Source organism: Chelonia mydas, chromosome 1, assembly GCF_015237465.2.
Source record: "Chelonia mydas isolate rCheMyd1 chromosome 1, rCheMyd1.pri.v2, whole genome shotgun sequence".
NCBI lineage: Eukaryota > Metazoa > Chordata > Testudines > Cheloniidae > Chelonia > Chelonia mydas.
In genome coordinates this window covers 114,681,101-114,705,828 of record NC_057849.1, presented here as the reverse complement: position 1 = coordinate 114,705,828, position 24,728 = coordinate 114,681,101, and the positions used below count along the sequence as shown (strand labels likewise).

At 42.1% G+C, this 24,728-nt stretch overlaps 1 protein-coding gene across 1 annotated transcript in view; it reads left to right on the top strand.

Moving 5' to 3' along the window:
• Positions 1 to 23,955, top strand: part of SLC9A2 (solute carrier family 9 member A2) — a 36,069-nt gene extending 12,114 nt beyond the window's left edge. The window contains exons 3-12 of the mRNA XM_037884197.2: positions 198 to 448; positions 8,903 to 9,120; positions 10,747 to 10,949; positions 11,823 to 11,912; positions 13,211 to 13,281; positions 14,312 to 14,473; positions 15,308 to 15,407; positions 16,305 to 16,436; positions 18,480 to 18,570; positions 23,537 to 23,955. Of these exons, the coding sequence (XP_037740125.2) occupies positions 198 to 448; positions 8,903 to 9,120; positions 10,747 to 10,949; positions 11,823 to 11,912; positions 13,211 to 13,281; positions 14,312 to 14,473; positions 15,308 to 15,407; positions 16,305 to 16,436; positions 18,480 to 18,570; positions 23,537 to 23,907 (1,689 nt within the window). The 3' untranslated portion in view covers positions 23,908 to 23,955. The remainder of the gene's footprint in view (positions 1 to 197; positions 449 to 8,902; positions 9,121 to 10,746; positions 10,950 to 11,822; positions 11,913 to 13,210; positions 13,282 to 14,311; positions 14,474 to 15,307; positions 15,408 to 16,304; positions 16,437 to 18,479; positions 18,571 to 23,536) is intronic.
• Positions 23,956 to 24,728: the final 773 nt, after the last annotated feature.

Here is a 24,728-nt window from a genome sequence, read left to right as displayed (position 1 = left end):
CTTTGTAAAGTACTTTGAGATCTGTGGATAAAAATAGTATATAAATACATATTATAAGTATATAAGTAGCATATTTTTAAAGTGAATTCAAGGTAAAGACAAAAATACAAAGTCTTCCATTAGAATGCAGGACTACAGTGCCACTGAGAGGAAATGGGAAGGCTTTTGAAAAGTAATGTGCTTTCTTTTCTCCGTAGGTCCTGTACAATTTGTTCAAGACTTTCTGCCAGATGCACACAATTGAGACCATTGATGTATTTGCTGGAATTGCTAACTTCGTTGTAGTGGGGATTGGTGGAGTGTTCATTGGAATCTTTTTGGGATTTGTGGCAGCATTTACAACCCGTTTCACCCATAAAATCCGAGTGATTGAGCCACTTTTTGTCTTCCTCTACAGTTACTTGTCATACATAACAGCTGAAATGTTTCACCTCTCAGGCATTATGGCGTAAGTACACGAAAAAGGTACTTTAGTAATAATAGCCTCAAATGGCAACGCAAAATGAGACATCAGTGAGGGGGCTAGATTCTGCAGCCTGTACCTCACAACGAGTAGTACTTAGTTATTTGAATAAGTACTGTTGAATGGAGACAATGCTGTTCCATTAATGTTAAATGAAAAAACTTCCATTTACTAAATTGGGAGTAAGATTAGGACCAATGGGAGTAAGAATTTCAGAATCTTGCTCTAAGGTGATCTTATAATAACTGTTGATCTTTGCTTCTTGGGGCTAGATCAGTGGTGGGCAACCTGTGGCCCGCAGGCCGCATGTGGCTCATCAGGGTAATCTGATTGTGGGCCGTGAGACATTTTGCTGACGTTGACCATCCACAGGCACGGCCCCCCACAGCTCCCAGTGGCCATGGTTTGCCATTCCCGGCCTATGGGAGCTGAAGGAAGTGGCGGCTGGCATATCCCTGTGGCCTGCTGCTTTCCACAGCTCCCACTGGCCAGGAACAGCGAACCGCGGTCACTGGGAGCTGCGGAGGGCCGTGCCTGCAGACGGTCAACGTCAGCAAAATGTCTCATGACCCACAATCAGATTACCCTGATGGGCCGCATTCATCCTGCGGGCCGCAGGCTGCCCACCACTGGGCTAGATTCATAAAAAAACGTAGGCGTGTTGACACTGAGGGTACGACTACACTGCGATAAAAACCCGGGTCAGCTGATGTGGGCTTGTGGGGCTCAGGCTGTGGGGCTATAAAATTGCATTGTAGATGTTCAGGCTCTGGCTGGAGCCCAGGAGCTGAGACCTTCCCTCCTTGCGGGCTCTCAAAGCCTGGTCTTCATCTGAGCCCAAATGTCTACACTGCAGTTTTAAAGCCCTGCAACCTGAGCCCCATAAGCCGCAGCCAGCTAACTTGGGCCAGCTGGGGCTGTGATGTGGGTCTTTTATTGCAGTGTAAACATACCTTGAGCATCAAAATGCCTACTTTTAGGTGCCTAGAAAAATCATTGGAATTTTCCAAGCCAGAGTTTGCCCCCTAGGCTCCCTATATAACTGGCATGGGGCTGCAGTGCACATGCAGAAACATAGGCACCTAGGCAACTTTTACTGCAAAAAATTAGGTGCTCAGCTTGTTTAAATGCCTACAGGGCTTGGAGGCAGCTGAGCAGGGGCTTTGTGAATCCCAGCGGGCCTGTTTCTTGAATTTAGACACCTCTAGTGGCAGTTAGGCTCCTAAGTCATTTAGTGAGTCTAGCCCTTGGGGGGTGGGGGTGTAATTACATATAAAAATAATACTTTCTGTGTTATTTCTGACAGATAAAAGTATTGTTGTACTCCCCTATAGCACTTCACTAGGAAGAGCTAAGTCACCCTCTCTGTACTGCATAAAATGACCTGTAATGACCTCAGTTTTAGAAAAGACCATCATGACATCAAATAAATTAAAACAGTTTATTGTAATTCCAAGCAATATTGTGTAAAGAACAATCTTCTTTCACTTAAGTATTGCATTGTTCTCGTGACAACCATGAGGCAGTCAGGTTTTAGAAGCGATAACATTTTATGAAACTTAAAGGTTACTACTTAGTATCTCTAATACTTGGTGAAATTGTTGTTGCTTTTAGAACCTTTTCTAGTGTCTGATTGAAGACAGAATTGTTTATTTATCACTGGTGTGGTAATTTAAGTTTTTCCAGGGCCAAGAAGCAATTAAATGGGGAAAACAAACCTAATTATTTAAGTACTATAAACATAGAAATATTCTCCCCATCCCCAAAAAGAAGAAGAGAAAGCAGCGGGAGGCAGGCTAATGGACGTAAGGAACTGAAGGGTGCATGTGTTTCTTTCTCAGATATGAACTGAAATAAAGTAATATACGAATCCAATTTGACCTAGTTCTGAAATGACCCATCTCTTCCACTGGTTGCTATTCATAGCATTTGTGTGGTTTCCAGTTTCCTTCTGTTCTTAGTCAAATGTCATTGACAGCATGTACTTAAAGGGCTTCCATATCAAAAAGGGGAGTGAAGCATTATATAAAAAAGTCATAATAGTTTGCATGAAAATGCTGAACTGGACATTGTGAGCCTAATATAAAACTAATTACAGTGCATGTCTCCTAATGTATAAATGGAATAAGCACATGGGGGCAGAATAATACTGAAAGTATACAGCTGTATCGATAAATATTCATTACTATGACAGCCTTAGTGTCAGCATGTGATTGGTCCCTGCGTGGATATGAAAGATGGAGGAAGTGGTAGGTAGTATTATTACTATTCCAACTATGTGACCACAATATATTTATCATCAAATGTATCTTGAATGTGTTTTTACTCTGAACTTGTTTCATATTGTTAAATATTTTACTCCTAGCCATAACATGCCATATCCACAATACTGTGCTCAGTCATTTCTGGAATAGATTAATAACGATCATTCATAGCCTGACCTGTGGGCCCATTTGGGGAGCAAGCTCCCTTCCCCCTTTATTCTTCTGTGGTGTCTACTTGGGCCTTCCGGTTGTGGATAGGGTAAGCAGACACTGTGCATCTATTTTTCCTCTCTCCCCCTTGAGAATATGGACAGAGGGTCTCTGGGGGCAGTGCAGTTATGCATTGCCCCATACACTGGGCAGAGGGCAAAAGCATATTCTACCTCTTAATTTAATAAAGCACAAAAAGCATATGGTGTATGGCATTGAAATAAAAAATGTAATAGCAGGTCCAGGTTTTCCTCTGTCATCTATTTAGTCATCTTGAACAGCAAAGACTAGAAGGTGTGGGTTCAGTCCCACAGCAGGACTTGGGCTCCCAGTGAGTGCTGACACTGCAGTGCAGTACTTGGAGAAGACAGCACTGCCAGACGTTTCATCATTTGTAGAAGACTTTAAACCCGGCCACTTTTGTCTAGTGGCTGTCTAGACAGAAGTTATGAAATATCAGAACAGTCCTATAGTGTATTATTTAGAAAATCAGATTTTTCTCTGTTTTGAAAATGAGGTTGAAAGTGGTGTTTACTCTATCATCCAGGTAGAAGTCTTGGATCCTTACACTGTGGGAAAAGGTTGTTGACATGTTTGATGCATACATGATAGCTGCAGGTGCCAGAGATGATTGAACAGTGAATCACTGTACCAATGCAGATGGAAGGCTGTGTATATTTAATTTAAAACATGCTGTTTCAAAGATTAATTTCAGATTATTTTCAAAGAAATTCTTCTCCCCGCCCCCCCAGCTGTAGGTTTTCATATATCACAGCCACTTAGCCCTGAACTTCTAAAATCCAGTTTCCATTTACCTGAATGGAAGAAGAACAGGAGTACTTGTGGCACCTTAGAGACTAACAAATGTATTAGAGCATAAGCTTTTGTGGGCTACAGCCCACTTCATCGGATGCATAGAATGGAACATAGTTTTTTTCTCCTGCTGATAATAGCTCATCTTAATTAATTAGCCTCTTACAGTTTGTATGGCAACTTCCACCTTCTCTGTAAGTGTGTGTATATATATATATATATATATATATATATCTTCTTACTATATGTTCCATTCTATGCATCCAGTGAAGTGGGCTGTAGCCCACGAAAGCTTGTGCTCAGATAAATTTGTTAGTCTCTAAGGTGCCACAAGTCCTCCTGTTCTTTTTGTGGGTACAGACTAACAGGGCTGCTACTCTGAAACTTGAATGGAAGAAACACTGAAACTGACATATTAAAGTTGTGGCACTGGTAAATTACTGGAAAGGAAAATGCAGCATTATCGAATAAATAATATCTATTGACCCTGTCTCCTCACCTGTGTGCAGCTGTGAAACTGATTGCAGTCAGAGGAGAAGAGGAAAAAAAGGAGTTAATGCCTTTTCCTTTTAACCAAAATATCCCATGCAACATACTTGTCATGGGGACAAGTGATTCTTGAAACAGCCATTTATAACTCCTGGCCAGATGACTCATCAAAAATAGTTGGTTGTAATGGATTAATCATCTCCTAGATAGTCCCGATTAGAGTGTTCTCCTCTGAAGGTGAGGACATGTATTACGCTGTAATTAGAGCTGGGCCTGAATCAAAACCATGAACGAGAAAAAGTCGCTGTGGAGCTGAACTTTTCAGGCTAGCGCCACCTCAAGTTATACTGCTACATTTTCTATTTATAATTTTTAGAAGGGCTGTGAAACAGAAGAACTATTAATATGTGTTTCTTTTTTTGCAACAATGAATGAACAGCCTACAAGAAACACGCACTGAAATGACCGTTAAGTTTAGTACGTCAAAGAAACTTGAGGACTTAATACAGAGCTCTAGTTTATTCCAGCCACAACAAAACCTGCACTGTTAGTGCAAGTGGTCTTACATTCGTCAAAGGGAGACAAAATACAGTTTGATGGTAATCAGTCCTTTATTCTTTTCCTGATTTTAACATGGCAGAGTCAACAGTCTGAGGGCAAAGAATGCAGGAGCTACATGTAAATTGGATGTGAACAGGAAGTACAAAACAAAATGAAGAGAACACCCAGGCTTCCCCACTCGCAGATTATGTTGACGATATTAACCTCCATTGGAAAGAAAATATTAAAATAATATTTGTACTTTGCACCTTTTAGAAGTTTGGTAGCTATCTTGTAATTTCATTTTGCCAAATGAAGAAACTCACATAGGATTTTTTTGTTCAAACAGAAGTAACTAATCTAAAGAGCTATCAAATGCAAAATTGCACATTGACTAATTGTAGCATATTCATCATTTGAAGATTAATGAAGATTTTTAGCACGGCTCAATCCCTGTACATTACTGAATTAAGTCAGTTACTGACATTCAATAAGTGAAAGTAATATTGTATTGGAAAAAAATATAAAAAATGAGGATGCTGTCCCTTTAAATTTTAGTGGTTAAAAATATGAGATGTATTAAGTTACAGAGGGACAAATTAATCTGGTGACAGATTCTTTTCAGACATCCACACACAGAGTCTCCATTAGCTCAGGATCCAAAAACAAACTGCTCCCAGAACTGGCTGACTCACCCTGGAGTTGCAGGGCTTTCCTACATGTCTGTAATCATGATAAGAATTAAGTTTAAGAGGGTAATCAATAGAATCTAACACTTCATTTCATTTTCTATTTAGTTTGTACACTGTGATGGCCAGGCTTCCAATAAATCAGAAAGCCAGGAAGGTTTCAGAGTAGCAGCCGTGTTAGTCTGTATTCGCAAAAAGAAAAGGAGTACTTGTGGCACCTTAGAGACTAACCAATTTATTTGAGCATAAGCTTTCGTGAGCTAGGAAGGTGAAATATTATATTGCTTAGACACCCTTCTTCACATAGCCTTCTGGGATTTGTCTCAGGCTAACCTTAGTGAGTCCTGGCAAAAGACAATGGCTACATTATCATGGACAATACATTCAAGCTAAACCAAAGGTGTTGAGGGGGGAAGAATGAGATTTTCACCCATTCTTCTCTGACAGGTCCTGGACTGTCATGACGAGCTCCTCTTTCCAAAGAGTCCCTCTGTAGGGACCCAGAGGACTACATCCTAGTTTCAGTTTTACTCAACACTGCATAAAAACACTGGGGAGAGAATGAGGAGATATTGACACAATCCTCACCAATGTCAAACTCATGCTTAGCACAGATGAGGGCCAGGGGATGCAAAGGTAACTCTAAACCAGCTTTATTCCTTCTCCATCCTAAACTTGTCCAGGGACAGAGCCAGCTCTCAAAGCACATTAGAGGAGCCAAATGGCTGCTCCAGATTGCACTGACTGGTCTCTGTTTCATTAGCAATAAGTGAGCCTGCAGGAAGACAGCATTGTAGGAAAGAGATTGTTATTAAGCATGCTGGGGCCAGTATTGCACAATGAGGATCTGCTGTGTAAGTGGTAATGGCCTAGCCTAGCCCTAGCCCCACCCAACTTGCATTTTTGGGCACCTGTTTCTTCACCAAACTCATTCCCTCCTGAAACCTGACCCTCTTTTCCCAGTTCTACTCATCATATTGCACTCTCTTGGGCACCATTCCGCTAGTCAGGGATCAGCAGAGCACACAGCTCCAGCCCTGCCTGCCAGAAGGAGAGGGAAGAGTTGGATTCCCCCCCGACTGGGGTAAGACTCATCAGTCACTTATGGCTCTGGCTGTGCCAAGGGATCCTAGAGGAGGCAAGGACTTAATATAATCAGCTATTAGTCTTTCTCATCCAGAGCAAACAACACTGTCTCCCAGTATCTGAAGGAAATTGGAACCTGGACAAAAGATCGAGCTAAATCAGGAAATGATAGAAGCAGTTTTAGTAGGAGAGGGTAACATTTTGAGAAAGTGTCAGCAACTACAACCTCAACTTCTCCCATTGTCATCTTCCCACAGCTGCTCAAGGTAGTGCATTATTCTGAAGTCACTTTGGACTCACCGCTGACTTTGGATGCACAAATAGGATCTATCACCAGAAATGCCTTCTTCCCTCTTTGGTGTTCAAGGACATTTAGTTTGCTCTTTCCACGAGAAGACAGTCCTAGTCCTGGTTATCCTATAGTGCCACCTCCAGACTGGATGACTGCAGCATACTATGGAGCACACACTGTCTCATTGTGTTTGTACCTTGCATTGGCTCTCCTTTCAATTTTGGATGTGTATAACAATGCTGATTCAGATCTCTAGAGCCCTCAATGGGTTTGGCCTGACCTTTCTCTATGAGTGCCACTTCTTCCGTGCCCCAGTGGGGCGGTTATGACTGACAGGGATGATAAGGCTGTCTCAAAAGTGGGACTCTGTGATGAGGGGCTGAACATTCTCAGTTGAGTGCCCTCTGCCCTGAAAGTCTCCAACAGACAGACAAGAGGCATCATCCTACTGGAGAACAGAAAACCATGTCCCAAATACCAGAAGAGTATAGGTCCAAGTTTAGCCCGAATTTTCTGTGACTCTGAGTGTTGTAACACACATGTCAAACATATAAGGGATTGAATTATGGTCGCATGCTGGGAAGTGCAGCTTTAGTACAGGCTATTTTTCAGGGGCCACATGCAGAAAGGCAAAACGGATACGTCTTTCCATCTCTATCTGCAAACCACTGGGCTTCATGTGCTTTGACCAAAAACTCTTATGCAGGTTTATATGAAGCCAGTTTTTAATTAGGAAATCAGCAAAGAGCTGTATTGGTGGTAGCATATCCCCTTAAGCACAGTGGGGACAGCTGTTTGACAATCTCAGCTAGGGATCATGCTCTCAGCACACACACTTGAGGTAAATTCTTAGTCACTTAGCTTCCTACACTTATGCCCGTCTATTTGGATGTCACTGTGCCTGCTCATAAATTGGTTGCAATATTCCATTATGACATAAGTGCTGTGCGACTAAAGGTTTAGTTGAGCAGCCTGCTGAATACTGAAGGGACAGTACCATCGGAAAACTGGAAGACACCAGGGATACATCTACACAGCAAACACCCTGCATCAGCCAGTCTCAGAGCGTGGATCAGCTTACTTGGTCTCACGGGGCTTGTGCTGCAGCACTAAAAATAATAGTTTTCAGAGTAGCAGCCATGTTAGTCTGTATTTGCAAAAAGAAAAGGAGTACTTGTGGCACCTTAGAGGCTAACAAATTTATTTGAGCATAAGCTTTCTTGAGCTACAGCTCACTTCATCGGATGCATGCAGTTTTTCCACTGCATACATCCGATGAAGTGAGCTGTAGCTCACGAAAGCTTATGCTCAAATAAATTGGTTAGTCTCTAAGGTACCACAAGTACTCTTTTTCTTTTTGCGGATACAGACTAACACGGCTGCTACTCTGAAACGTTAAGATCTTTTTGAGATTTTTACCCAAGGCCCCTGTTTCAGAGTCAGTCCATGAACAGAAATAGATTATTATACTGAGTTATGACCATCATGGACAAGGACATAGAAATACCTGTTATCAGAGGACATGGAGGAATAAGGGAGAAATACGGATGTTGTTCTTTAATAGAGAGAAACTACTAGGTCCTTGGCCCTTGCTGTCTATGTCTGTCTTAGTAAGCTTTGCTTCCTCCCTCATATGTTGGATGATTGTAATGAGCATCCCCATTTCAGTCACTCATGCTGGCAACATACGTATGCTGAAGGACAGGTGTGATGTCTTCCTTTGTGTTTCTTTGAAGGGGTTGTTTTGAAAGCTCACCATTAGAATCTTGAGTGACCCTGCAGAGGGCCTTTCATTTTGGCTGTGTGGATCAGCCTGTGAGAAAAGGTTCTCCAAACTAATACTTCTTTAGAAAACACACCTCTGTGAAAAAAACCCCTCGATAAATACATTCTACATATAATTGAAAATAGGTCATTGGTAGAATTAATTATGCTTTTTATTTAAGAGACGACCAATATTGAAGGGAGTCCTTCCTAGCTGAACATTGCAGTAGGTTTCTCTTTAGATGGGTGGGTTTAAAAAATAAACTAAATGCTTTAACTTTTAACTTTGCAGGATAACAGCTTGTGCCATGACCATGAATAAGTATGTGGAGGAGAATGTTTCCCAGAAGTCCTACACAACCATAAAGTATTTCATGAAGATGCTGAGCAGTGTCAGTGAGACCCTGATCTTTATTTTCATGGGAGTGTCCACGGTTGGAAAAAACCATGAATGGAATTGGGCCTTTGTTAGCTTCACCCTCCTCTTCTGTTTGATCTGGCGTGCACTGGGTAAGAAAGTCTTGACATCCAACTTTGTTCTTGAGCATTCTTTACAAGTGAAACGTGCATTTAGGCACCTAAATCTCAGAATCAGGCCCTACCGGGATTCACAAGCCCCACCCTCCTCAGCTGCCACCAAACCCTATAGGTGTCAAACTTGCTCAGTGCCTGAGTTTTTGCATTAAAAGTTCTGTAGGCACCTATGTTTCCACCTCTGCACATGCGCATTGCAACCTCACATTAGGTGTCAGTATGCCTAAACTCCGGAGTAATGCACAAACAAGAGTACGATAGGTGCTTCTCCACCTAACTCTCCTGCAGGCCCAATCCAGTCTGCTTACTGAATCAGGCCTCACACAAAATGGGGGGAGGAGGAAGAGGAGGAGAAGCTCCCTCATAACCTTTAGCCCAGTGGCTAGGGTACTCATCTGGGATGTGGGAGATGTCCAGCTTAAGTCCCCTCTGTCCCTGAGAGGAGAAGGGATTAGAACAGGGATCCCCTGGCTCTCAGGGGAGTGTTCTAACCACTGGCTATGGGGTATTCTGATGTGGGGCTTAGTGTCTCCTGTTGAAGCTGTTCCACTGTGGATAAATAATTAAAGAGTCATTGGGCCAGAGAGACTGAAAGCACAAGAGCTGAGAATTGCTCAGTTATAGTCTGGTGTTTAGGACACCTAGTGTCCACCAAGGACAGGGGAGACCCAAGGTCCTCTCCTTCTCTTTCAGTGCCTCTTTAATGATATGGAACAGTGGAACAGCTTCAACAGGAGAGTGAGGGAACCCCCGTATCAGAATGCCCCATAGCCCAGTGACTAGGGTACTCACCTGAGAAGTGGCAGATCCCCTTTTCCCCCTCAAGGGGAGGGAGGACTTGAAACAGGGGTCTTGCACATCCCAGGTGAGTATTGTGCCGCTGAACTAAAAGCTACATGGGAGCTCCTCTTTCTTCTCCCCTCTGGCTTCTTGCAGAAAACAACATAGGAATTTAATTTCAAGGGAGTTCACAGCTGAGAATCCAAAGCAGAGGGAGGTTCCTCTATCCAATGTGGATTTAGGTGTCTAACTCTTTGAGCTTGAGAAAGGTGGGGCTTAGGACACAACCCTCTCCTCAGCATCTCCCATAGGCTAGCTTGGCTGGGGAACTGACTGTGAATGCTGGTGATTTCTAGTTGTCTAACAGTTAGGTGTTGTGACACACAGCACCACTATGGCTAAGTTCCTTTGTGAATCTAGCTCTTAGGAGTTTAACTGAGCTCCCATAGACTTTCAGTGGGAATTAGGCACCTAACCAGCTTTCATGATTATATAAATTTCACCGGGTGGACCTAGGTGCCTAAATAGTTTTGTAAATCTGGCCCTTAGGAGCTAAAGCCCATTCATTTTCAATGAGACTTAGCAACTGGAGTGCTTAAGTCACTTTTGAAGATAGGACTTGGGCTCCTAAGTCTCTTAGGCACTTTTGAAAATGTTACCAACATTTTAAATTAAAAATCTCTCAATCTGGTAAACAGACATTTCCTTTCTTAAAAACAAAAACAAATAAACTCTGTGTCATAAAAATAAACATCAGTAATGATGAGGCTTTCCATGTCACCTCAATTTTCCCTTTGACTATTGTCTTCATCCTTTCCTCAGGTGTTTTTGTTTTGACTCAGATCATTAACGTGTTCCGGACAATTCCTCTAACTTTTAAGGACCAGTTCATTATTGCCTATGGAGGTCTCCGAGGAGCCATCTGTTTTTCTCTTGTCTTTCTGCTTCCTGCTGCTGTGATCCCCAGAAAGAAATTGTTCATTACTGCTACTATTGTGGTGATATTCTTTACCGTTTTCATTCAGGTGAGAACTCTCCTCCTGTCAGGTTTTGTTTCCCAGATGTTTTGTGAAGAAGCATTTGAAAAGAAAATCAAAATGTTTAATCTGCCTGAATGAGCCTTTTTCAGAGGGTTTTGTCACATGACCATACCTAAAAATGCAGTGTAGCCAGCAGCTAGGCAGCAAAGGTGTGTCAGGTATTTATTAACAGCTTATGTTAATGTGTAAGTAGCATTAAAATAAAAAGAAGACATTTCCTCCATAAGTTAATGTTAAAAGCCAACCAGCATGTTGGGCAAGCCAGAAGTTGATGTCTTCTCTTAAAATAACCAACTGAGGATAAATACTAACCAGAAATTCCACTGTCACCTACTCTTGGATATTAATTTCCATATTACTATTTAGTCAGCCCTGAATTTTAATTTCTAAAACAATAGCTGATGGAGAATGTAACAAATCTGTGTTTGAATTATGAAAGATTTGCTTCTGGTTTCAAAAGCTGATTGTTTTTCTTCATCGTGGAATTCTTGAAAAACTTTTACTGGAAAAAAATGGTTGCCGTTAGCAAGTGCCATGTCACTAATAGGATTTGTCAGATGAATGCATCCTTTTTTATGGACATCAATCCTAGTCTGGAGATTCCCTTCATTTCTGATTTGCTAGTGGGGACTGTGTTATGTGAGAGAGCACTTTGCCGACTAAATGCAACACTTGCTAATTACAGGGGTGAATTCATATTTGAAACTACTGTACCATACTTGTCTTTGGGGAGCCATGAGGACCCTCAGGCTGGTTGTCACAGTTTTGACTGAAAAAAAAGAAGGCATATGACTGAAATGTATGTCTCTGTTCCTTTATGTCTATGAGTAAACAAGGATTTTTTTTCTGTCTGTACAGGGAATAACAATTCGCCCACTGGTGGAGTTTCTTGATGTTAAAAGATCGAATAAAAAGCAGCCAGCTGTCAGTGAAGAAATTTACAATCGGGTATGCCATAACTTCAGCATTATAGGGTGAAATCCTCGCTCTATTGAAGGCAATTGCAAAGCTCCCATTGACTTCAGTAGGATCAGATTTGACCTGTAATGAGCCTGTGCCACAAGGAGATAAACTTTCTTTTATATATATATTTGCCTTTGGATTGTTCATTTTCTAAATTGTTGATCTGCTGTGCTAAAATTACATTCCTTTTACTCTTTATATATGAATTTGCTGCAGTTTTAGGACTTGCCTATGCTAGAACAGTGGCACATGTTTAACTGAACTGATATTAACTTCAACTAGTGAAACCAGTGCAAACCCTAATGTAGATACACTTAAACACATTTAACCCTACCTTACATCAATTTCTCTCTGAATCTAAGATACATACTCCCACAGTTAGGTGCCTAAATACATTTGTGAATCCCACTCTGGTTGCATCACAATTTGTAACGTATTTACCCACAGAACACCTCGGAGCAGTAGAGAAGTGCTATTATCTCCATTTTACAGATGGAAAACTGAAGCACAGAGCGATGAAGGCTCAGATCCTCAAAGGTGTTCAGGCACCTAACGCCAGTTGATTTCAGTGGAATTTAGGAGCCTAAATGCTTTTAAGGGCCTACGCCTGATGATATGTCTACACTGCATCTAGGAGCGAGCCTCTGAGCCCAAGTCCACAGACCTGTGTTATTGGGGATCACATTAGTATACTAAAAATAGCCGTGTAGACTTTGCTGCTCGGGCTGGAGCTCAGGCTCTTAAGCCTCTCCCACACACCCCAGTTTGAGAGCCCAAGTTACAACATCCAAGCAATATCTACACAGTTATTTTTATACACGCTAGCATGAATCCGCTAACAAAAATCTGTGCCCCTGGGCTGTGAGGCTTGCTCCTAGATGCAATGTAGATGTACCCTAAGTGACTTGCCCCAAGGTCACACAGGAAGTTTGTGGTGGAGTAGGACATTGAAGCCAGGTCTCCGGAGTCCTAGGCTAGTGCCTGAAGCACTCGACAATCCTTCCAGTCAACCTAAAGCAATTTCAACACAGACTAAACTGGTTTAAGTGCATCTATTAACCCTTGCAGTCCTTTCTAACCCTGTGGTTCTATGATTCTACTTTACAGATTTGCACTGTTTTAACTCGATTGACTTTTGAATTGATTGAGTTAAACTGGTGCAACTTTTCTAATATAGACAAGACTTCAGTGCTTTAACTAAGCTATTGTTAAAATGTCATATCTAAGAGCAAGCTAAATGATGTCTGTGGGAATTCATAATGAATCTGTATTTTTGCCTTTAGTTCTTTGATCATGTGAAGACGGGAATTGAAGATGTGTGCGGACACTGGGGTCACAACTTTTGGAAAGATAAGTAAGAATGTTATTTAAAACTCTTCACTGTAGAAGGGAGACTAAGTTGGCTGAGTGGATGAGCTGGCCCACCAACCGCAAAAGCAGCCGGTCAGGCAGCAGATTGACGCCTCAGGGTTTTACTCCTGTTTGCTTTGGTTTTAGCGTGCGTGGGTTACACCGTGAGACAAAACAGTTTTACAAAACTACAGGAAAACAGAACAAAACCCTAAGGCTAGGTAAAAAACCCAGCCCTCTGACCCATGGCTGTGGAATTCCATCACCTCACACTATTTGTTCCCCATTTCTGGCTGTTTTTGCAATGTTTTCTGTATGGCTTTTGAGAGTCTGTCTAAACCTGTAGTCCCCAGCCTGCTTTGCTATTCCAGCCTGTATGGCTTTGTAATGTTGAAGCACAGGGTTAACTCCTTGCTTGGTGGAAACCAGTCAGAAATCTCTGGCTCTTATCACAGGAAGACTCAGGAACTAGTTGACTTTGAGGTGCCTGAAAGAGCTGAATATCTGAACAGCAGATTGTCTGTTGCCTGGTTCTCGACGGTTTTATTTCAAACTTAGTAAGGAGAAGGAGGATCAATAGTGGTTCAGTAAGCATCCAATTGCTGCACTAGAGGCGAGAACTTCTAACAAATTTGAATGTTCTTTTTCAGGGGGCCATTAAACGTTCAGAGCATGAAAGGCAGTGAGTTCAAGCCAAGGCCTTTTTGTCGCTATTACAGTAATATTTACTGCTCCCTTTGTCTTTTAGGCAAATGGCTAATTAAAAATAATAATTGTCAATAAGCCAACACAATTAAAAGCTAAAGGTCACTGTTAGAGGATGAATGTATGAGTCCAAACACAGGCCAGTCCCAGCAAAGAGAAAGATTTACTTGATCCTTGATTACCTTATTCAATGATATTTGATAGACATGCCAGAAATCCATCCTGCAGGGAGTAACCTCCATCCCCATCGCTGCAGCCATGGAATATTTGCTTTCCCAAACTCTTTGTAACAGAATCTAACTGGTCGGGTTGGTTTGCCTCCCCCACAGGTTTAAAAAATTTGACAATAAGTTCCTGCGGAGACTTCTAATCCGGGAGAACCAGCCCAAATCAAGCATTGTTTCCCTGTACAAGAAGCTGGAAATCAAACACGCCATTGAGATGGCAGAAAGTGGGATGATAAGTACAGTCCCATCCTCAGATTCTCTCAAGTGAGTAAAGCCAGTGTGGATAAACCTCCATGTAGGTGTGTGGGTTTATTATACTACACCATTTGTGTACAGGGATCATCTCTTCTTTAAGGCTGGTATCCTAGTGTTGCCTGACACTGACTGTGCAATTACCATTTTCCCCACAATGAATCTGAAATGAATACCATCAGCGAGAGTGATGGCTGTAGCTTTGGGGTCGCTTGGGCACTGCCCCACTAAGAGAAGTGAAGGGATTCATTGTTGCTCAGTTTCACCTTCAGCCCTCAGAGACTGAAGGTGACCTTTGCTCTTTCAGGTTGGAGAGCCTGATGGCACAAGTATCCCAGAGTGCAGCACATTCCCATAGGGAGCTGAGTCTAACTTTTGGGACAGTGCCTGGTCTTCTGAAAGCAGCTGGTACAGCCATGGCCGGATTTAGGGGCAGGCGATCACCCGGGGTGCTGGGCTTGGGGGTGCTGGGCTCAGGTTTCTGTAAGTTATTCAAAAGTTTAACAAATTGGGGGTGTGTCTGTGGGGGGGGGGGTCCATTTAGTCTAGGGCCAGCCCTGGGTACAGCAGCTGGAAAGGAGGTTTCAGGGGCACTTTGAAAAGTACCTCAATCAAATCTGTAGTTTAATCCAACCTGTATAGAATTTTGAGAGAGCATGACATTTTTGGGTGAGTTTTGAGCTTTGAGTCAGAATTACACCCTTCATCTTGTAAAAAAAAAAAAAAATTCCCCCCATGTAAAATGTTATTTTTATCTCTAAGGAAGAAAATTGGTAATTTTAATTTGTATGATCAGATATTAAGCATTTCTCTCTCTCGCTCTTTTTTTTTTCTACTTTGCAACAGTGACTATCTGTTGGAAGATAAAGTAAGGCCGCTTTCCCCTGCTGAAATGGATAATATGCGAGAAATATTAACAAAGAATCTCTATCAAATACGACATCGAGTAAGGGTGAAGTTATACTTAATCGAATGTCCCACATCCGTTTTGAATGTAAAGGTTATCTGTAAAATCCATTCTCAGACCAGATTCTCAGCTGGTGAAAATCAGTGGAGCTCCATTTGGATTTATGCAACTTGAGGATCTGTCTCTTTTATGTTCACAATAAGCCATAAGGGCTTTACTGGTGTTTATACCTTTGTATGGCTGCTAAATATTATTGTTACATTACATCCAGCTTATTTACTTTACTTTTGAAGGGTCATGTGCACACAGCCCCATGAAACCAAACTCCAGTTTTGTCCCAGTTCTGTCATGCCAGTGTTTTGGTCAGCTCTTGATGTGAGACTGCTCTGCTCATTTTCAGTGGTTGTGCGGTTGTTTCTATTGAGAGTACGAATTGATGACCTAAGAAAGTCGCGAACTAAAAGCAAAAAGGACACGGTACTTACACCCTCCTGTGGCTAAAATGGCTTGTGTGTCTGTGTTTTTGGAAGGTGTTCAAATGAGGAGCTGGCTGGAGCTGAAAATATTCTCCCCCTTTGGTGACTGATCTTATCACCTTCAAACGAGTGTCCTCTATTGACACATTGAATGAGCTAGTGTGAGTCTGGCATAAACACTGTATTAAGCCATTTCCCCCCAATTCTTTTTCATGATAAATATTGGCAGATTTAACAAAGGCAGGTGCCGAACAGAACGCCTGCGGAACAGATGACTAAAGAAACATTGACCTAATCACTCAGATTGTTCTTAATCAATGTTTAATGTGATTTAGTTTGCAAGATATTTGTGATGCTTAATAGAATATTAAAGCAAAGAGTGCACTTTGTGCTGTTTGTAAATCTTCAATGCATTTGCCATTGTGCTTCTGAAAATGTTACCACTGCCTTTATTTTTCAGACAATGTCATATAACAGACACAGCCTGGCTGCAGATGCAAGTGAAAAACAGGCCAAAGAAATTCTTATCCGTCGCCGGCACAGCCTGAGGGAGAGTGTAAAGAAAACCTGCAGCCTGTCTAGGGACAAACCGGTATTTGCATTTTAGTATGTTTGTAGAAAAGAACTCGTCATAGCTAAATATCATGCAAAATGTCCCCCTGAAACACAGGAAAACTTGAATGTGTAAGGGAACATGTAAAAATCAGTCATTTGTAATACTGACACTTAGGCTCTGATCTTGCACCTTGTTCTGTGCACGAGCCCTGGAGCTTGTGCGAAGCCCCATTTACCTCCACAGAGTGCCATGTAGTTGCATCTGGGTGGAACATGTTGTAGGGTGAGGTTCTATTGCAGCTGTCATCTGAAATGTCCACAAAAAGAACTTCACAAACTCCATACACATAGCACGACAGACACACAGCTGTATGTTAATAGAGCCTGCTTGGCTGAGATAGACAGTGGCACTGAGGCAGAAAATCTGTCCATAGGATGCTCCGCAACAATGTAAAGAGGAGAAATTTTGACCAAGCTCACCAGACCAACCCCCTCATTTGAAAAGTGCCAGGCGTTCTGCAATATCCACAGAGGGCATATAAAACCTCCAGCTTTGAGGAGGCACATAAAGGACCCCTCTCCCCACCAAGTAAATTGCATGGTATGCAATTTATTCTGCTTCAAATGATGTGAAGGGCTGAGTCAACCTGTACTGAAATAATCACAAACTTCCGGTCATATCTGAAAGACTAGGGGGAAAGGGTCTTCCAGCAGAGGCCACACTGGCAGCTGCTTTGAAATCAATCCATCTACCCACTTTAGGAGAATGGAAAATTAACCATTCTTTGAATATTTATTGTTGCATTCCATGGTTACTTTGTAATTACTGTACTGATTGTTACAGCTGAGATCAGAGTGACATCTGCGAGAATCACTGTATTTGGTTATCATTATTGAGGCTACCATGGCATTTAGTGTAACACTGCATCTTGTTCTGGAATCACAATATTTTTCTGTCACTGCAGCCATGGCTACACATTGCCTTGGTCATGCAAACAACTGATTTACTAGCCAGGGATGCCAGAGAGAAATACAGGACAAAGAAATTTTGTGGGTGGGAAAAGGAACAGGGGGTCCGAGTCAGATTGTCAAAATGCACAGACAGTAAATTTTAAAATAATTTATCTTAAATAATGCTGGATTTTTTTTACTTAACCAATATGCCTTCAGCTCAGTGCTCATGCGTAGCACTGCAGTATCCAGAGGACAAATGTCTGATAGGAAACGGATTTCAATTTCAAGTTTCTTTTGGGTACACGAGCGGGATGGGTAGATAGGAAAAGGGGGCAGATTCTAAAAGTTATATAAAAAATTCTCTTGACAGTGATTCACAAACTGGATTCACTTGAGAAATTGTAGATAAAAAATTAAGAGTCCTATGCAGTAAGCTACCTACCACCAGTTGCTGACTGTCTTCAACTCCACATGATTTTAATGGCTCAGCACCTTGCAGGAGCTAGGTCTTTAGGCCCTGCTCTTGCAAACACTTACATGTGTTTAACTCTATGCAATGAGTTGCCCCATGACGTCACTGGGATTACTCACATGTATCAAGTTACTCAGATATATAGGTGATTACAGGATCAGGGCCTAGATTTATTCCTGCTCTGAGAGTTTGTAAGCCAACTTTCAACTTTGAGCTAATTTTAATAACTGAGTAATAAAGTTCTAAACAGGGATTGTGTATAGAAAGACTTTGGGTTTTCCTACATTAGCGAAAGTGGTCAAGGAAAGGTTGGGATTAATGAACATGTAACTAACTCTGACCTATCCAGACCTTTTCTCTAGTACAGATGCATATTAATATATTTTATTTCAGTTTAGCTGGCTGACATTAACCTTAGGCTTCCCATTGGGTAGGGCAGGCCTCAGCCAGCTAAACTGAGGCAAAAGATTAACCCGGGTCTGTGGTGGGAAAAGATCATGATCAACTATCATGTGTTTGCTAACCTCAGCTTAACCTTCAGCTCTTTTCCTAAAGTAGACAAACTCTTTCAGACATCTCGCTTGTGTTTCTGGTGTTCATTATGTGATATTTCACTCTACTATAATTTAACACTTCCTGCATTTATTTATACAGGCTCTCTCCAAAGCAACACGGTTTCTGTCCCTGCCTAAAGACGCTAAACTGCCAGAGAAATTACGAATAAGGAATAAAACATCTTTTAGAGGTAATGCAACATGTTCTGATACCAACGGCAGCACGGCCTACTATATGGCATATTTGGGATGGACAGACTCCCCAGATAGGGCCACATTTACCCATATGAGTAATCCTTACACGTGCAAGCCATTGCATTCACATCAACGTGATTACTCACATGAGTAAGGACTACTTGCTTGGGTGAGGGTTTGCAGGATTGTGCCCATATCCTTGCTCCTAAACTACAGATTCAGTAACTTCTTCAGTTGTTTTTAAGACCTCAGCACTATTCAGCTGAAAAGGAAGTATTTTTGTAATGTCACCTTAGAGCAGTGGTGCCCATATTTTTCCTGTCACTTTCCCCTCCAACCAATGTTCCCTCTAATTTTTGACACGTTATTTTGTGTGCGCAAAAAATTTCTTCTGTGCAAATTTTTGAAGCTTAGAAGGAACAGTGCCCCCAACCCCCTTACCAGGAATGGAATCTGTTCACACCAACCCCCCCATTACTGCACAGTAGTCTCAGCAGAGGAGCTTGGGCTGAAGGTGGTGCTGGGGGCTGAACTGGGGATGGGGGAGGGGCTGGCCTGGGGGTGGAGAAGGAATAAGGGCAAAGCTGGGCGTGGAGTGGAGCTGCAGCTGGGGGCGGAGTTGGGCTGGGAGCAGCGTGGGGCTGGATGGCACTCCCTTCCTGTCCCCTGTGAAAGCTGGCCCAGACCCCACTGCATGCCCCCCTGAATGTTCCTCCGCACCTGTCTAGGTGGGGCGTGCCCCACGATTTGGGGACCACTGCCTAAGATGGTATTGTGTTACTTTGCCATTGCAAATACTGCTCTTATGGGGCTATTAAGACATGCCAGTGCTAATTAAAAATTAAGATGAAATAAGTTATTGATAATTAGCTGAATTAATTAAAGTGGCTTTTTTGCTCCAATAAAGTTTGGTGGTGGCAGAATATATTTAATTGGGGGCGAGCTGGGGGGAATGGTGAGAACAAGAGCGTGGACCCTGTGGGTGAAATCCTGGCCCTGTGGAAGCCAGTGGGAGTTCTGCCATTGACTGCAGTGAGCCCAGGATTCCACTCTCTATATTCTGTGGGTGAGAGTAAGATAAAAGTGGTCACATCATTTGAAAAGGGAGTCAGAAGAAACAACACAAATAAGTAAATCAGGGCAACAAAGATTTGAAAAGCAAAATATTTAGGCCTTGATTCACATGTCTTCAAAATACAAACACCTTTCCCCCATGATTCCCTTTTTCTTAATACTAAGGGATATCTGCATTTAAGGCCCAATCCTGCAAACCCTTACTCATGAGAGTAGTCCTTACATAACTACTCCCATAAAAGTCAGTGAGATTTCGCATGGTAGCAGTTCTGTACCACTGAAATCAGTAAGAGATTATGATTTAGTTCAGTGGGAACAGGCACATATGAGTCAAGCCTATTCCTGTGAGTGAAGGTTTGCAGGATCGGGCCCCTGTTGTGTTTCGGTGTCTATGACTTTCTCTGTTTATATGTTCACCATAGGGATTATCCCCTTTAAAGATTCCCATGGGGTTAGATGCTAACATCTGGCCTGCTTCTCCTTTCACCCCAAACTTTGATGCTAAAAAATGAGTATCTTCTCTGCATTACAACCTATACATAGCAGATAAGAATCATTGTCACAGGCATTAGAAAGAATGAAATCTTAGATCCACAGACTATTGTCCAAAGAGAACACCTAGTCCAAACCAGGTGAACAGTAGCCATAACTAGTGGCTAGGTCATTGAACATCTGGCAGGAGTTGGGAATAGACTGTGAGTGTCCTAACTTTGCCACTGACCTTGGGCACATCAATGTGTCTTTCTGTGCCTCAGTTTCTCAATCTGCAAAATGGGGATACTACTTACTCTCTTTTGCAAAGTGCTTTTTGTGCTATAAATGAAGCACTATAAACAAGCTGAGTGTTACTACGGCAACTGGCTCAGAATACCGGTCAGTGAATGAATTTGACTCCCTCTGGGTGATGTGTCTTTCTGGACATTGTAGTGTATTTCACTCCCCAAATATCTCAGTGTTTGCCAAACCGGTGTTTAAGCATTTGGTTTCTCAACAAAATTTTTTTAATATTCCATGGAAAGTAGACAGCTTTTGTGAAAAATTTCGTTTTGTTGAAATCTGAGTTTTCCATAGAAAAATGGTTTCAATGGAACATCTCTGGCTTGCCCTCTATATTATTTTTATTATAATTTATAAGTAGATAGAATGAGCTCCATCTGATTCTCTTCCACGTAAAGTAACAAGCAAGAGCTACCCCTAGGCAGATGCAATACATTTAGATTAAAAAGGAGTACTTGTGGCACCTTAGAGACTAACAAATTTATTCGAGCATGTCTCTAAGGTGCCACAAGTACTCCTTTTCTTTTTATGGATACAGACTAACACGGCTGCTACTCTGAAACCTACATTTAGATTCAGTGACATTTCCAGACCATACTGCCCACCATAATTAGTGGAATATGACCCCCACACAAGTTTAGCGATGGACCATGTCCTTGCAAGTTGGTAATTATGTCTTTGCTCTCCTGGAGTGTAGTGATGCCTTTTATTCTGTAGCTCTGTCTACAGAGGTCATCCACTGTCACCTAGAATTAAACACTGAAAAGGAAATGTGCCTCAAGATTATTCAATTGTCAAAAAATATATAATTTGACACATTTAGAAAAAAAAGAAATAAGCCTGCCACCAGAGATGGAGAAAGGTTTTCTTTCTGTGAAATTATGTGGGTGGATGGACAATTATATGAGGATATATTTTGTTGACCTCTTCCTCCTCTATGCTGTGAAGAGTACTAATGGGAACCATTCCTATGACAGTCCCACAATGTACTCCTCTTAAATACTATTAAAAATAGATTTAAAGCACCATAACTGACTTAAGTATAGGAAATACCACAATTCATTTGTAAATAGTAAATGCTACAAAATATGGAAGTATTAAAATTATGGAAAGTATACAAATATTGAGGAAAATATTAAGAAATTTAAAGGAATGCTGCTAAACGGAAAATCATTTTGATCTATATCTATCTTCAGGAATATTATCAACTTAAACTACCAGACAGTGACCATTTAAGATTATTTGTTGATAAATTACCACAGCTTTCATTGAGACAATTTGTACTCGATCGAGGGACGTGATCGTTCCCCTCTATTCGACATTGGTGAGGCCTCATCTGGAGTACTGTGTCCAGTTTTGGGCCCCACACTACAAGAAGGACGTGGATAAATTGGAGAGAGTCCAGCGAAGGGCAACAAAAATGATTAGGGGTCTGGAACACATGACTTATGAGGAGAGGCTGAGGGAACTGGGATTGTTTAGTCTGCGGAAGAGAAGAATGAGGGGGGATTTGATAGCTGCTTTCAACTACCTGAGAGGTGGTTTCAGAGAGGATGGTTCTAGACTATTCTCAGTGGTAGAAGAGGACAGGACAAGGAGTAATGGTCTCAAGTTGCAGTGGGGGAGGTTTAGGTTGGATATTAGGAAAAACTTTTTCACTAAGAGGGTGGTGAAACACTGGAATGCGTTACCTAGGGAGGTGGTAGAATCTCCTTCCTTGGAAGTTTTTAAGGTCAGGCTTGACAAAGCCTTGGCTGGGATGATTTAATTGGGGATTGGTCCTGCTTTGAGCAGGGGGTTGGACTAGATGACCTCCTGAGGTCCCTTCCAACCCTGATATTCTATGATTCTGTACTCTTCCCTGGGGAGACCAATGAGAAGGGGTTTGAGGGGTTGGAAACTGTAAGATTTACTACATGGTATTTCCTTGACATTGTCCCTTCTGGTGGCGTAGAGAGGAGGAGACATGACCTACCACCTCCACAGATCCCCAGGGAAGATCCTTTGTCTGGTGGAGGGTTGGTCCCTTCGTGCTGCTTCTCTGGACCTCCTCCACCCTGGGCCATGCAGTTCCTTCAGGGAGAAATGTGCATGCACAGAGGCTGACTTAATAGTGATTTGAGTACTATTTACTTAGGCAAGGATGCCCAGTGTAATAACGGCTGCACAGAGAGGGCAAAACATCGCAAAGAGCAGCTCATCCACCCCTCTTGCCCATACAACCCTACCAAAGCAATATCTGTGGAACATTCCCAGTGGGAGTTCTTCAGGGCTGGGGAGGGACTAAATGCAGCAGACCTGACACTTTCCCAGTATGGACACTGCTACACTTTGAGCTGGAGGTATAAATTCCAGCTTGAGGAGACATACCCTCCAAGCTAGCTAGTGTGCTAAAAATAGAAATGTAGCCGTGGCGCTGTGGGAGGGGCTAGTTCCCCAAGTACACACCTAGTATTTCAGATGGGATTGTACCGGAGCAGCTAGCTCATCCCACTGCTCACACCGTGGCGGCGACGCTATTTTAGTGCATTAACTCAATCAGAGCTAGTGCGGGTATGTTTCCCCGAGTTGGGAATTACACCTCCAGCTCGAAGTGTAGATGTAACCTATGGATGCATCTACACTGCAATAAAAAACCCGGGTCACTGAGTCTAAGGGCTTGGGTCAGTTGGGCTCTGAGACCCACCCCCATCACAGGTTTCTGAGCCTAGGCTCCAGTCTGAGCCTGAATGTCTACGCTGCAATATTTAGCCCTATGGTCCAAGCCCTGCGACCCCAAGTGCCCTAGAAGCCTCATCCATATGTCTGCATTCCCTTTCCCTTGTGTAAGTGGAAGGGAGCAGATGGGACTGCTGTCTAGAAAAACTGGAAATGTATAAGGAAATGTCACAAATGCTTGTGAAAAATTCAGCCAACTGAGCACAAGTGCAAAATTCTAGCTGTGCAAATTTCAGGGAAAACAGGCAAAATGGCTGTGAATTTCAAAATACAGATAAGCATTTTTATTTCTTGTGGTTGATACTGTGCATGGCTCAGTTATTTTGTTTTACAGCACTGTGTAGACAGTGATATTCTTCAACTAACATTTTATTTTTGTTTTAAAATTAACAGTAGGGGGTGCTGACAGCAGTGACTCTGAACTGGAGCTTCCTACCACAGTGCTCAATTTAAAACCCAGAGCACGAAAAATTTTGCGAGACCAGAGCCAGCAGCAGCCACTGCGGCAATTTAGAATGGAGTGGAGAAATGAAGTTAATGGAGACCAGGATGGAAGGGTAGATCGCAGAGAAACGGATAATGAAGCTCAAGCATCCAGAGGGTTCAGGCAACCACTGCTATCGAGACCAAGATTTGGAACAGCGAGTGAAGAAAATTTGACTGAAGATGTTAGATCAACAAGACCAATGCCACCACCGCGAATAGTCAGGTGGGCATCAGAAGCTGAAAGGCATAAAAATACATCTCCGAATCAGCCATACTGAAAACAGCTGAAGTAGAACTATCAATAATAAACTACAGATTTAAATTAGTATTCTAAACCATCTGACTGCACAATGGGATCTATTTTAAAAACTTGGTGTGGATCCTTTGGGTTGCATGCCCATATAATTAACTGGATGAAATACTACAGCAAATACTAAACCCAAGATGCAAAAGAAAACATCTTTTATGAACAACCTTTAGCAATGCTCTGACAATTATGTTCTTTTTACTACTAAGGGGAAAATGTGCCTTTTATCATCATCAGCTCTGGAACCAAATAACCCAAGTTTGATATTTAATTATCCAACTAAGAATGTTTTAAAAACTCATACAATGAAGAGAATGTTTAAAAATATTCTAGTACATTTAAGATGTTATTTATGATTGAATTTTGCTTATCTAGATCAGATTTTTTATGTGAATAGCACTGAAAATTGCACTATGCCCCTGTCCCATAGACCTTGCAAGACAAATACATTAATCACTGCAGATTATTGTTAGAATGACCAGGATAGTAGGATGCAGTTAGGGGTTGTGAAGGCTGGAACAAGGTCAGAAAAGGAAGACCTAGCTACAGAAGCAGATTCTGAAACACATTCAGTTCATGGAAAATGGGCGGTAAAGACAGGTGAAGGACACTAGCTCTAGAGTAATCCTATCAACATTTTTCCCCTAGCATATAACCAGTGAAAGGTGCTGAGCACCTTCAGTGCAACGAATGCCCGCAACTTTCATTCATCTCAATGGGAGTAGATAGGTGCTGAGTGCTATCAGGATTGGGCCCTCAGAGGAGTTGATGCCTCCTCTGTCTCAGTTTGTG